General features: G+C 41.8%; 2 protein-coding genes across 3 annotated transcripts; both read left to right on the top strand.

Moving 5' to 3' along the window:
* The first annotated feature begins 856 nt into the window (after positions 1-856).
* On the top strand, positions 857-8,409 carry LOC113044703 (polycomb protein eed-like). The gene is made up of 12 exons (XM_026204882.1): positions 857-1,010; positions 2,120-2,272; positions 2,346-2,438; positions 3,079-3,144; positions 3,267-3,392; positions 6,190-6,271; positions 6,345-6,436; positions 7,418-7,551; positions 7,626-7,731; positions 7,805-7,963; positions 8,057-8,130; positions 8,204-8,409. The coding sequence occupies exons 1-12, from the start codon at positions 864-866 to the stop codon at positions 8,328-8,330; spliced, it is 1,359 nt and encodes a 452-aa protein (XP_026060667.1). The 5' UTR covers positions 857-863; the 3' UTR covers positions 8,331-8,409.
* A 1,176-nt stretch (positions 8,410-9,585) lies between these two features.
* Positions 9,586-11,479, top strand: hikeshi (heat shock protein nuclear import factor hikeshi). 2 transcript variants are annotated; one of them, XM_026204883.1, is made up of 5 exons: positions 9,586-9,741; positions 10,328-10,565; positions 10,761-10,912; positions 11,018-11,136; positions 11,215-11,269. In XM_026204883.1, exons 1-5 carry the CDS (start codon positions 9,712-9,714, stop codon positions 11,267-11,269), a joined length of 594 nt encoding a protein of 197 aa, XP_026060668.1. In that variant the 5' UTR covers positions 9,586-9,711. The 2 variants fall into 2 exon arrangements, with proteins under 2 accessions (XP_026060668.1, XP_026060670.1); XM_026204885.1 differs by lacking the exon at positions 9,586-9,741 and having other exon boundaries at positions 11,215-11,479.
* Positions 11,480-11,911: the final 432 nt, after the last annotated feature.

Raw genomic sequence — 11,911 nt, forward strand, 5'->3', positions numbered from 1 at the left:
CGGATTACAGAACTACCGGAGGAAAACAGTGCATTTTTGCAAGTATGATAGGTGAGTAATTACTCCTGAAGTGTAACAAACCCGCATAGACAAGCTTCATAGCTCGCAGAATCTGATAAGTGTGTGTGTGTGTGTGTGTGTGTGTGTCACCACTGATGCTTGGTTAATGTTAACATTTCCTTAGTGAAAAAGATTGTTTTCTCCACGTTTAATTTGCAGATCCATTTATGATCTGCAGGTGAGCCTCCAGTGACTTTTTAAAAAGTGAAAGTGACATTTTTAAATTGATCGGAGGTGTAAGCGCTCACTCCACAGACCCGGTAGGATAAATTATCAGGGAAACTGAGGCTTGGTAAACTTTCATGTGTTCATAGGGATCGATTCCGCCTACAACCTCTTTTTTTTAAGTAGCGTTGTTTGGCTTCATTATTAAGTTTGTCCGTATAGGTATAGGCAACTTTTTTTGTCACGTTCTATAACTTTTTCTGGAGACTGGCTATTATCTTATTACAAACCTGCTTTGCGATGCCTCTAAAATGGCCGCCGTTACCCACAATGCACCATTCCATGACGTCTACGCCCGAGCTCTATTAGCCTTCAGTGCGATTTGATTGAAATGCAGTTAAATAAACAAGACGTTGCTCTCTATCTTAAAACAACAACAAAAACATTAAAGGCCGAAGACTGTTACCACACCTTTTTAAACCATATACAGTAAAATAACGCTTCTATTCTCTCGATAACTTCAATTCTGCTCTAGTTCGGGTTTACTGTAGCCAGCGCGTGTGAACAGTCTCCCTCTGCAGTCGCTCAGTGTTACCGCAGCTGTCGCGCTGTTTTGCAGCAGTGTGGCATGAGCGCCAATGCTCTGCTTTCCGGCAGTGTGGCATTGCTGCTGCAGGAAGATGTCTGAATCTCATGCTGAGGCGGGAAACGAGATGCCGAATAACAAAAAGCAGAAATTAAGCAGTGATGAAAACAGCAACCCTGATCTGTCAGGAGACGACAATGTAGGTCAATTATGCTCTGAATATGTTTAATGTGTGTGTTTGTGCAGCTGCTCGTCAGTGAAGTTTCTCTTTGTCTCTTGTCGCGTGTTTCTCTTCAGCGCTAAACTCCTCCGGGTTAACGTTAGTGTGATTTAATTCACATTTCATATAACGTTACTCTTCATATTATCACACACACACGTGTGACTGTGTTTTTCAAATCGGACGTCTTCAGTGGTTTCATGTATTTATGTTGATGGCGATGATGATGAAGAACACCGACACAAATGATCATATGATCGGTTTCTGTGAAGAGTTTTTTTATGTGTGTGAATGCATTAGCTTCTCATAACGCAGATCCAAAGCATCTTAGTCAAGAGCAAGATTTAAGAAGAATTGAACAAATAGTACAATAAAAGGTCTGAACTGTTATTCTCTCTTTATTTAGAAAATTTAAAGTTAGTAACGTCTTGGTCACACAGTGTCTGACGAAGATCTTCGAGCGAAACGTTAATGTCTTTGGCATCATTAGAAAATCACAGACAGGTGACTTTGATCAGGGTTGGAGCTAAACTCTGCAGTGCATGGGACCTCCAGGGTAAGATTTGAGGAAGTGGGCTCTAACTCTAGCTCTGTTTATTCTATTTTAATCCTGCTTTATCATTTTTTTTAAGTGAAGTGACATGCAGCCAAGTATGGTGACCCATACTCAGAATTCGTGCTCTGCAATTAACTCATCCAAAGTGTACACACACACACACACACACACACACCCGGAGCAGTGGGCATCATTTATGCTGTGGCACCCAGGGAGCAGTTGGGGGTTCGATGCCTTGCTCAAGGGCTCCTCAGTCGTAGTATTACCGGCCAGAGATTCGAACCCACAACCCTAGGGTTAGGAGTCAAACTCTCTACCCACTAGGCCACGACTGTTTATCTTTATTTATATAAAAACGCTAGCACTTTACATATCATTTCTCTTTTGTTGGTTTAGATTGCTTCTTTTGTCCATATTTGAAAGTCGCTTTGGTTAAAGCATCTGCTAAATGTAAACGTAATCAGACGTCTGATGCTGATTCCGTGATTAATCAGATTGATTCCGTGATTAATCAGACGTCTGATGTTCTCAGGATGATGCGGTCAGCGTTGAAAGCGGCACGAACCCCGAGCGGCCCGACACTCCCACGAACACGGCCAATGCTCCGGGCAGAAAGAGCTGGGGCAAAGGCAAGTGGAAGTCCAAGAAGTGCAAATATTCCTTCAAGTGTGTCAACAGTCTGAGGGTAAGTAAGCCTGTAGTGCTTCTGTAGTGTGTACTAGTGAGGGCACTCTGACGGTGATGTGTGTGTCGTGCAGGAGGATCACGGACAGCCGCTGTTTGGAGTGCAGTTCAACTGGAACAGCAAAGAAGGAGACCCCCTGGTGTTCGCAACCGTCGGCAGCAACAGAGTGAGTGACACACACACCAACACACACTGACACACACTCACTCGCTCACTCACACACTCCCTCTCTCTCTCTCAGACACACTCACCTGAACAAACTCACTCACACACTCACTCGCTCACTCACATTCACTCACTCACTCACACACACACACAAACACACACACACTCTCTATCTCTCTCTCTCGCACACACTCGCTCACTCACTCTCACACACTCACTCACTCTCACACTCACTCACTCACTTACTTTCACACTCACTCTCACACACACACACACACTCCCTCCCTGTCTCTCTCTCACACTCACTCGCTCCCTCACTTGCACACTCACACAAGCACACACACACACACACACACTGCCTCTCTCTCTTTCTCACTCTCTCTCACACACACTCACACTCTCTCACACACACTCTCTCTCTCTCTCTCACACACACTGCCTCTCTCTCTTTCTCACTCTCTCACACACACACTGCCCCTCTCTCTCTCTCTCTCACACTCTCTCACACACACTCCCTGTCTCTCTCACGCGCGCACACACAGACACTCTCTCTCTCTCTCTCACTCACTCACTCACTCACACACACACACACACACACGTGTCTCTGCAGATCCCTCATGTTGGGTGTCTTGTTCCTGCAGGTCACTCTCTATGAGTGTCACTCTCAAGGAGAGATCCGTCTGCTGCAGTCGTATGTAGATGCTGATGTATCCTTTCAGACACAGAATAAAATCATCAGACGGTTGGGTTTTATCTTGAAGTGTCTGAGGTTATTCTGTAGATTTGTGCCAGTGTATTTTGTTATTCCCTTGATTCCTGCGCTGTCTAGGCTGATGAAAACTTCTACACTTGCGCTTGGACCTTTGACACGAGCACCAGTCACCCGCTGCTAGCCGTGGCCGGATCTCGTGGCATCATCCGCATCATCAACCACATCACCATGCAGTGCGTCAAAGTGAGTCCAGACGCTCGGCCCCACGTGGAGTATTGCTGGAAACAGACTGACCTGCATCTGCTGCTCCTCTAACTGTGTTAACACTAGAGGTCGACCGATGTATCGGTTCTGATGATTAATCGGCACCGATAGTTGATTGCTGGAACCATCAGTTATCGGCAAAAATCCATGCTCATAGTTTCCCGGGTTGCGTCTGTTGCCGGAGCGGCTGAGAAGGCTCTGTTTTCATTATTCAGAGCGAGAGCGTCCTCTAGTGGCTGAATCACTGACAGCACGTGCTGTGTTTAGACGCAGAGCGAGAAACTTCAGACAGAATATGCCGCTGCGCCTCGAGTGCTATTCGTTTTACTTGAAATTACATTAGATTCGCCCGAATCGTTGTTAATGTACATAATGAATTGTATTTTGAGCATTTTCATTGAAACATTGGTCTTTCTGTGGCTCTAATAAAGTCTGTATGCTTCATTAATAGAGCTATGATATAGATCGCTCTTTCCGTTTGCTCCGTTTTTTTTAAACCGTGAACTTCAAACTTATCTGTGCCTCATTGTTCATTCTTGGAGTAAACTTATGTCCGTTTGGTGAATAAATTAACTGTTTTAGACCATTGTTCGAGTTGAACGTGATGCGTCAGGAGTGTGTGTGATACTCTAGACGCAGCGCTGCTCATTTATATTGTTTAGACAATCATTAAAGGGGGGGTGAAATGCTTGTTTTCACTCAATCTCCTGTTAATCTTGAGTACCTATAGAGTAGTACTGCATCCTTCATAACTCCAAAAAGTCTTTATTTTTATTATATTTATAAGAGAAAGATAGTCTGTACCGATTTTTCCCGGAAAAACACGAGCGCCTAGAGGCGTGACGTGTGGGCGGAGCTAAAGAATCACGAGCGCCAGTAGGCTTTTGTGTTGAGCGCGTCTGGAAGCTGTGACACAGATCCAGAGGCTGAAATTTAACAAGAGCAGCCTCAGCGAAGGCTTCTCTATGTGGTATGTACTGAAACTGTATATATTTGCTTAGCGGTTTTGGAAAATGACTAAGTTCCACTTTATGTCGTCTTTTTTTTTTTTTTTAAGCTGTACATGTGGAAAGTGCAGTTTGATAACAACATCGCATGTTGTTTACTTGATGTGCTTACGCGCCGATAGCTAAGTTAACAACACAGAGATATTTGAAGCAGTTTTACTCACCGCCTGCGGTTCCAACACACGATCGTGACCCTTTTTCGTTGGGACTGCATTATCCTTAAGAAATAAACGATGTGCAATCCGAAATGCAGGGAACAAACACTTGCACAACTCCGTTGATGCTCTGTAAAAATAAACTCCATCCACTGGTCCCTTAATGCTGTTTCTCTTTTGGTAATCTGTGCAGGGTTGTCTTGCCCTGGCAACCAAAAACACACTTCTTTTGTGACATTTGGCGACGCTCTCGCTCTGATCAGTGAAGTCTGTTGTGCTCTCAGTGCTCTGCTATACGGGAGCGTTCTCTCTTCCGGCAGAAGTGCCTCAGGACACATATAAGGAAATTCCGCTCCATCTAACGTCACACAGAGCCATACTCGAAAAAAACTTTCCCAAACTTGTGACAAACCGGAAGGAGTATTTAAATACTCCTTCAAACGTACAACTTAATTTTTGAAACTTTGTCCATGTTTAGCATGGGAATCCAACTCTTTAACAGTGTAAAAAACTCAGTATGCATGAAATAGCGTTTCACCCTCCCTTTAAGTGCTCAATATTAGAAGCAGTTAAAGTGTGAGAGTAAACATTGTGCCGGGATAATTGTAGGGCACAGAACTGTAAAGATATTCACGGCAACCCGTCATAATAAGTTACTACTAAAATTAAACAGACATTAATTTTAAAGTAATAATCAAACAACATTTCCATGTTTTCATTTTAATAATAAATCCCCTTTGTTTCCCCAAAAGAGTTTGCTTAATTTTCAGTAATTAAGACAAATAAAATTAATGTTTCATGCCTTGATTTGAAAACAATAAAAATGTAAATACACAAAATTTTTGAGGGGGAAAAAATCAAATAAAAAATCAAGTTGTTTTATGCGTTCAAATAATTAGACATGCTAAAACAGAATTTGGTAACAAAAATAATATGGTGAGGAAAAAAAAAACATTTCATAGGGCCTTAATCATGTATTTTTTGTGTAACTCTTATTAAATTGATGTGAAAATGTGTAAGTTAAATAACGGAATTTGTAAATAAATAAAATGTTAAATAAAAAACTGATTTCATAGAGCCTTATTAGAGTGTGGTAATTTTAACATTTACTATTACTGTTATTATTATTATTATTATTATTATTATTAGTTTATTACTACTACTATAAGTATGGTTCAGAACAGTTTTTTTTTGTGTGTGTGTAAATAAAGCACTATTTTAGTTTTTGTTCAGTATCCATTTTAAAATCTTGGATTCTGTGAATTAATCTGTAACGCCCAGTGTGCTCAAACCTAGCTATCGCTATCAGCAAAATCCACAATCAGTCGACCTCTAGTTAACACTCATTTCTTCATGTGTTTACGCTGATTTCATTTGATTTCTTTGTTTATGCTGATTTCATTTGATTTCTTTATGCTGATTTCTTTGTTTATGCTGATTTCATTTGATTTCTTTATGATGATTTCTTTGTTTACGCTGATTTTATTTGATTTCTTTGTTTACACTGATTTCGTTTGATTTCTTTGTTTATGCTGATTTCATTTGATTTCTTTACGCTGATTTCATGGTTACGCTGATTTCTTAGTTTACGCTGATTTCTTCGTGTGTTTGCAGCATTATGTGGGTCATGGAAATGCGATCAACGAGCTCAAATTTCACCCGAGGGACCCGAACCTTTTGCTGTCGGTCAGTAAAGGTAAAGAGAGCAGACCTGTCAGTATGTGGTGTGTTCAGAGCAGGTTGTTGATGGTTTGCGGTGTGTTTGTCAGATCACGCGCTGCGGCTCTGGAACGTTCAGACAGATACTCTGGTGGCCATCTTCGGAGGAGTCGAGGGCCATCGTGACGAGGTCTTGAGCGCCGTGAGTGTCAGCTGGAGTATGATCCTAATCACTGCAGCGTTTCTACATACAGTCCAATGCTTTTTCCTCAATCATTTCATTTCATTAATTTCATTAATCAGAGAAAAAAAAAATCTAATTTCTGCTGTTGTAGTCTCATTTTGGAAACGTAATCTATTGACAAGCGCAAACTGTGTTTTTAATCCAAATGTAATTGAACATTTTAAAAATCAGGTGATTGTTCGTCCATCTTTAAAAATATATTGATGTATAGAGACAAAAGAATGAGATTAATTCACTGTCTGTGATCGTGTTGTGAAGACTGATGATAATAGGCTACACAACCCAAAAAAGAAATAAAACTTGTGCTTTTATTTCTCATCAGTGATGCGCGGGTCGTCTCATAACCTGCGGATTTGAAGAAATTGTCACTTTTTATTTATGTGTGGGGCGGGTCATTGAAAACAAAACCCATATATGTTGTAGTGTTGGGCGATATGGTCATTTATCAGATCAGATCGACGATACTCGATATTATCATGTTAGAGAGACACTCTTCGCAGAACTGTTTGGTGTTTCAAACTGCGCAGGTGCGCGAGAGAGAGACTGGAATCACCATTAATCTAAAAAATATACTTTCAAACCTACTGATAAACTTATGTGAAATATAAAAATACTGTATTTAAAACTGCTAGTTCATATATAAATATAAAGTAATCAAAACAGCTAAGTTCATATATTCTGAGTAAAGTTAAATTGAACTGATCATACATCGCTCCGGACCGCGCTCCTCACGACGAGACCGACCCGTCACAGCAAATAATTTCATAAAACCCGACCTGCGCATCACTTTCTCATCTAACAATATAAAGGCCTACGTTTGAGCAGATATTGTCAGATCTTATCTAAAGGAATCCTGTTTTAAATACAATAAGATTAAACCGTTTGTGAGTCCAGAAACACAAGCCTGTGTGTCACTAAACGCTTCTGTGGTGTTTTCAGGACTTTGATCTGCTCGGTGAGAAGATCATGTCGTGTGGGATGGATCACTCCTTGAAGCTGTGGAGGATCAGCTCTGAGAGGATGCAGAAAGCCATCCGCGGTTCGTACGAGTATAACCCCAGCAAAACCAACCGGTGAGTGACGTCTTCCTCCAGCGCTATCCTCTGCTTCAGCAGTGCTTTCAGCTCCTCTCTTACTGCGTCCTCAGGCCTTTCGTGTCTCAGAAGATTCACTTCCCAGACTTTTCCACACGAGACATTCACAGGAACTATGTGGACTGCGTCCGCTGGCTCGGAGATTTGATTCTTTCAAAGGTACTTTCTGCAGCACCAGAAGCCGAAGTGTTTTATTATTTCCTCGTGCTAATCGGTTGTTGTTGTTTTGTAGTCATGTGAAAATGCAATTGTGTGTTGGAAACCTGGGAAGATGGAAGAGGACATCGACCGCATCAAACCGAACGAGTCGAACGTGACGGTTCTGGGCCGCTTCGATTACAGTCAGTGTGATATTTGGTACATGCGCTTCTCCATGGACTTCTGGCAGAAGGTGAGCGGTTCCTGATCGACGTGAACTGAAGCGACTGACGGTTAGTAAGAACATCTGGTGATCAATGAAGAGTGTGTGTCTTCTCCTCCGCAGATGTTAGCTCTTGGAAATCAAGTCGGGAAGCTGTATGTTTGGGACCTGGAGGTGGAGGATCCTCATAAAGCGAAGTAAGATTCCTCGTCAGAACGATCCACAGACCTGTGTTTGTGTTATTTCTAACTCTGCTTGTGTTGTGTTCAGGTGTACCACGCTCACGCTCCCCAAATGCACATCTGCGATCAGACAGACCAGCTTCAGTCGGGACAGCAGTATTCTGATCGCTGTGTGTGACGACGCTTCGATCTGGCGCTGGGACCGACTGCGCTGATCCATCATCTGCTTCTGCTGCCTTTTCTTTCTTTGCCTTTCTCTCGTCTGACTTTAATAAAATCTATTTTTCTAGCCTATTCCTCACTCTGTTTTTCTAGCCTATTTAAATTGTGAAATTTGTATTTATTTACTTATTTAACCATGGGTGTATTCCAGAAAGGAGGTTCAGCAAACTCTGAGTTGACTAAGCCTGAGTTTGGGTTCAGAACAGCTGAACAGAGTTAGTTCGGTTCGCTCGAGTAGTTCTTGATGAGAACAGAGACTTGCTCGTGCTACACAAAACCACTTTGATTCCAAACAACTTTTATAATATCAGCGGTGAAAACTGCATGAAAGGTAAGTTAATGAACTAATCTTAATTTTAATAGTGTCCCATGGGCAAGAAAATAAAAAAGGAAAGAAATGTGAAACAATAAATGGGTGAAAAGGGTGAAGGCTAATGTTATATGACTTAAAAAATATTAAAAATTCAATAAATATCATTCAATGTAGATCTATGACAATGTGCAGCTGATTTTTCCACAGTCTAATGCTTTTTAACATGTTTCAAATGTTTTCTAATCCAACATGGTACACTTCTTAATAAGGGTAATGAAAAACATTTGACTTCAATATTAATATTAAAATCCATGATACACATTATAGGTAAAAATTGATAACCTGAATGCACTGTAAGTCACTTTGGATTAAAGTGTATGCTAAATGCAAAAATTTATAATTTATTTTTTTTAAATTTATCAAATCCAACAGAGAGGAGAATGATTTGTGGAACACAGATAACTGAATGACTTGTGTTTATCAGCTGTGGTGTTGGTGACACATCTCTCATCATCACACTTCCGCTCCACAGTCTTCATCATCTTCATCATCAGGAGCTGTGTGTCATCAGTGCATCCAATCACACTGAAATCCTGAAGATAATTATAATTATTAGGTCACTTTGGGGTCGCAACAAGATCAAGTGAACACTGTTCAAATAAATATTCATGTGGCTATGACAAAATAAATAAATTAGATCAAATTAAGTCCTCTCCTGATGTAAATCTAACTCCCTGGAGCTTCCTCATGTACAGGATCTATTATATACCGTGTGTGTCACATCCACGTGTTTGCATGATGGAAAGAAAAGTGGTGCGTTTTTTTTTTTTTTTTTTTTTTGAATTTTCATTAAGATTAATAATCACACTTCGGTTCGTTCTGTGTGTTTGACGCACGCGCCGCGTCGGGTCGTCCAATCAGCGAAGCGCGCCGTGTTTAGTTTCCGGGTCAGAGGTCGCGTCTACCAGCTGCTTTTGGAAGTTTCTAGCAAGATCCTGTGATGATAGTTCTGCTGCAGTGGACTGTGTTTCCTCGGATGTGTTCCTGCAGTAATCCTGGTGATGTTCGGGTGTTTAGTCGCCGGCAGATTGGTGAGTGGATTCACATCCAACTGAACTAACCCACCCACCCTGTCTTAACTAGTCTGATAGACACTAGCTGATAGACACTAGCTGTTAGCCAAGCGCTAATGAGCCGTGCTTTCTGATTCAAATTTGACCGATCTACGTCTTATTTAACAGGCTTCACATGGTTATAACCAGTTTTGAAGGAATTAGACGACTAACCTGTAAGACTAGTCTAATCCTAACCCTAAGACTTAGACTAGTCTGAGCCTAACGAGAATAACCTGATCATCACAGTGAGATTCTTCCTTTCAGTCTCGGTGTACTGCTGACTCCAGAATAAGAGACCTGTGATCACACTCCAGTCTCTCTGTGTCTATCAGAGTAAATCAGCAGTGTTTATGAGTGTGTGTGTGTGTGTGTGTGTGTGTGTGTGTGTGCGCTCTCTCAGGTCCAGACGGATGTTAGGGTTAGGGTTTATCAGTGTTGATGAGTGTGTGTGTGTGTGTGTGTGTGTGCTCTCTCAGGTCCAGACGGATGTTAGGGTTAGGGTTTATCAGTGTTGATGAGTGTGTGTGTGTGTGTGTGTGTGTGTGTGTGTGTGCTCTCCCAGGTCCAGACGGACGCGCAGCAGGTCGCCTCTGATAAGTTCGTCTTTACTCTGCCGGACTATGAGAAGGTCAATCATGTGGTGGTCTTCATGCTGGGCACTGTGCCCTTCCCGGTGGGCATGGGTGGTGCGGTCTACTTCTCTTTCCCTGACCCTGCTGTCGGTCAGGTGTGGCAGCTGCTGGGCTTCATCACCAATGACAAACCCAGTGCCATATTCAGGATCTCGGGTCTGAAAGCTGGTAAGAGAGTCGAGTGACATCAGTTCTATTAGGGCTGGGCGATATGGCCTAAAAATAAAATCTCAGATAAAATCAGAATAAAATCTCAGATTTTATTTTTTTTAATTCGATTTCTGATTCTAGAAATGATCGATAATTGAAGCCCTGTAATGGTGTGTGTGTGTGCGCATCTGTCTGTGTGTGTGTGTGTTCCAGGTGAGGGGGGAGCTCACCCGTTTGGCATGATGGCTGTTCCTCAGGCTCCGTCCGTGGCTCAGGTCGGAGTCTCCATCGAGTCTTTGGATCTGCTCGCACAACAGACACCAGTCTCTACTTCAGCTGTTTCCACCGTGGACTCCTTCACTCAGGTAACACAGAAATTATAACTTATCAACAAACACAAACTAACTTTTGTGTCGTCAGTGTTTTCAGAGTGGATCTTCTGTTATAACTCTTTGTTGTCTATTTCACAGTTCACGCAGAAGATGCTGGAGAGTCTGTACAACTTCACCTCGTCTTTTGCGCTGTCCCAGGCACAGATGACCCCGAACCCTTCGGAGATGTTTGTTCCTGCGAGCTCCATCCTCAAATGGTGAGAGATGTTTTAAGGCGAAGCGTCATGTCAGCGGATGTGTTTGTGTGTAGAGTCACTGTTCTGTCCTCCTCACAGGTATGAAAACTTCCAGAGGCGAATGATGCAGAACCCTAACTTCTGGAAGACGTGACGTACTGCCGTTGGGTTTTTAACAGTTTGATCCACTACTTTATGAAGAAGAACTTATTTCATTTAATATTCAGTTTTAATTTCGGTGAAGAGTTTCACCTGGTCAAGGAACTTTTCCACATGAATATTGCCTGGCACAGCATTCAGTTGTTTGCTGAAAATGTTTTATATAACATGCTGAAGTCCTAGGAAATAAAATTTTGTCGCTAAATTTTATGAGTCATGTTTATTTTTTCCATGATTTACAGAAATGTTTCTCAGTCAGTGTTACAGCTTCACAGGAAAGATGCATTAAAGGGTTATTTCACCCAAAAATCTAAATTATGTCATTAATAACTCACCCTCATGTCGTTCCAAACCCGTAACACCTCAGTTTATCTTCAGAACACAGTTTAAGATATTTTAGATTTAGTCCGAGAGCTCTCAGTCCCTCCATTGAAGCTGTGTATACGGTCTACTGTCCATGTCCAGAAAGGTAAGAAAAACATCTTCAAAGTAGTCCATGTGACATCAGAGGGTCAGTTACTTAATATCCAAATCCGTTAAAGGATTTTTAGGCTGCATCAATTAGTTAAACCGGAACCGGAAACACTTCACATAACACCCTATGTACTTGCTACATCATTAGAAGAATGGCATCTAC

This window comes from Carassius auratus, chromosome 26, assembly GCF_003368295.1.
Source record: "Carassius auratus strain Wakin chromosome 26, ASM336829v1, whole genome shotgun sequence".
In the NCBI taxonomy this organism is placed as follows: domain Eukaryota; kingdom Metazoa; phylum Chordata; class Actinopteri; order Cypriniformes; family Cyprinidae; genus Carassius; species Carassius auratus.

Excerpts from the sequence above, each read along its gene's own strand:
- LOC113044703 (XM_026204882.1), top strand. The coding sequence starts at position 864 with ATGCTCTGCTTTCCGGCAGTGTGGCATTGCTGCTGCAGGAAGATGTCT. Across the intron at positions 1,011-2,119 it reads ATCTGTCAGGAGACGACAAT|GATGATGCGGTCAGCGTTGA; the intron begins GTAGGTCAATTA and ends TGATGTTCTCAG. Across the intron at positions 3,393-6,189 it reads TCACCATGCAGTGCGTCAAA|CATTATGTGGGTCATGGAAA; the intron begins GTGAGTCCAGAC and ends GTGTGTTTGCAG.
- hikeshi (XM_026204883.1), top strand. The coding sequence starts at position 9,712 with ATGTTCGGGTGTTTAGTCGCCGGCAGATTG. Across the intron at positions 9,742-10,327 it reads GTTTAGTCGCCGGCAGATTG|GTCCAGACGGACGCGCAGCA; the intron begins GTGAGTGGATTC and ends GTGCTCTCCCAG. Across the intron at positions 10,913-11,017 it reads CCGTGGACTCCTTCACTCAG|TTCACGCAGAAGATGCTGGA; the intron begins GTAACACAGAAA and ends TCTATTTCACAG.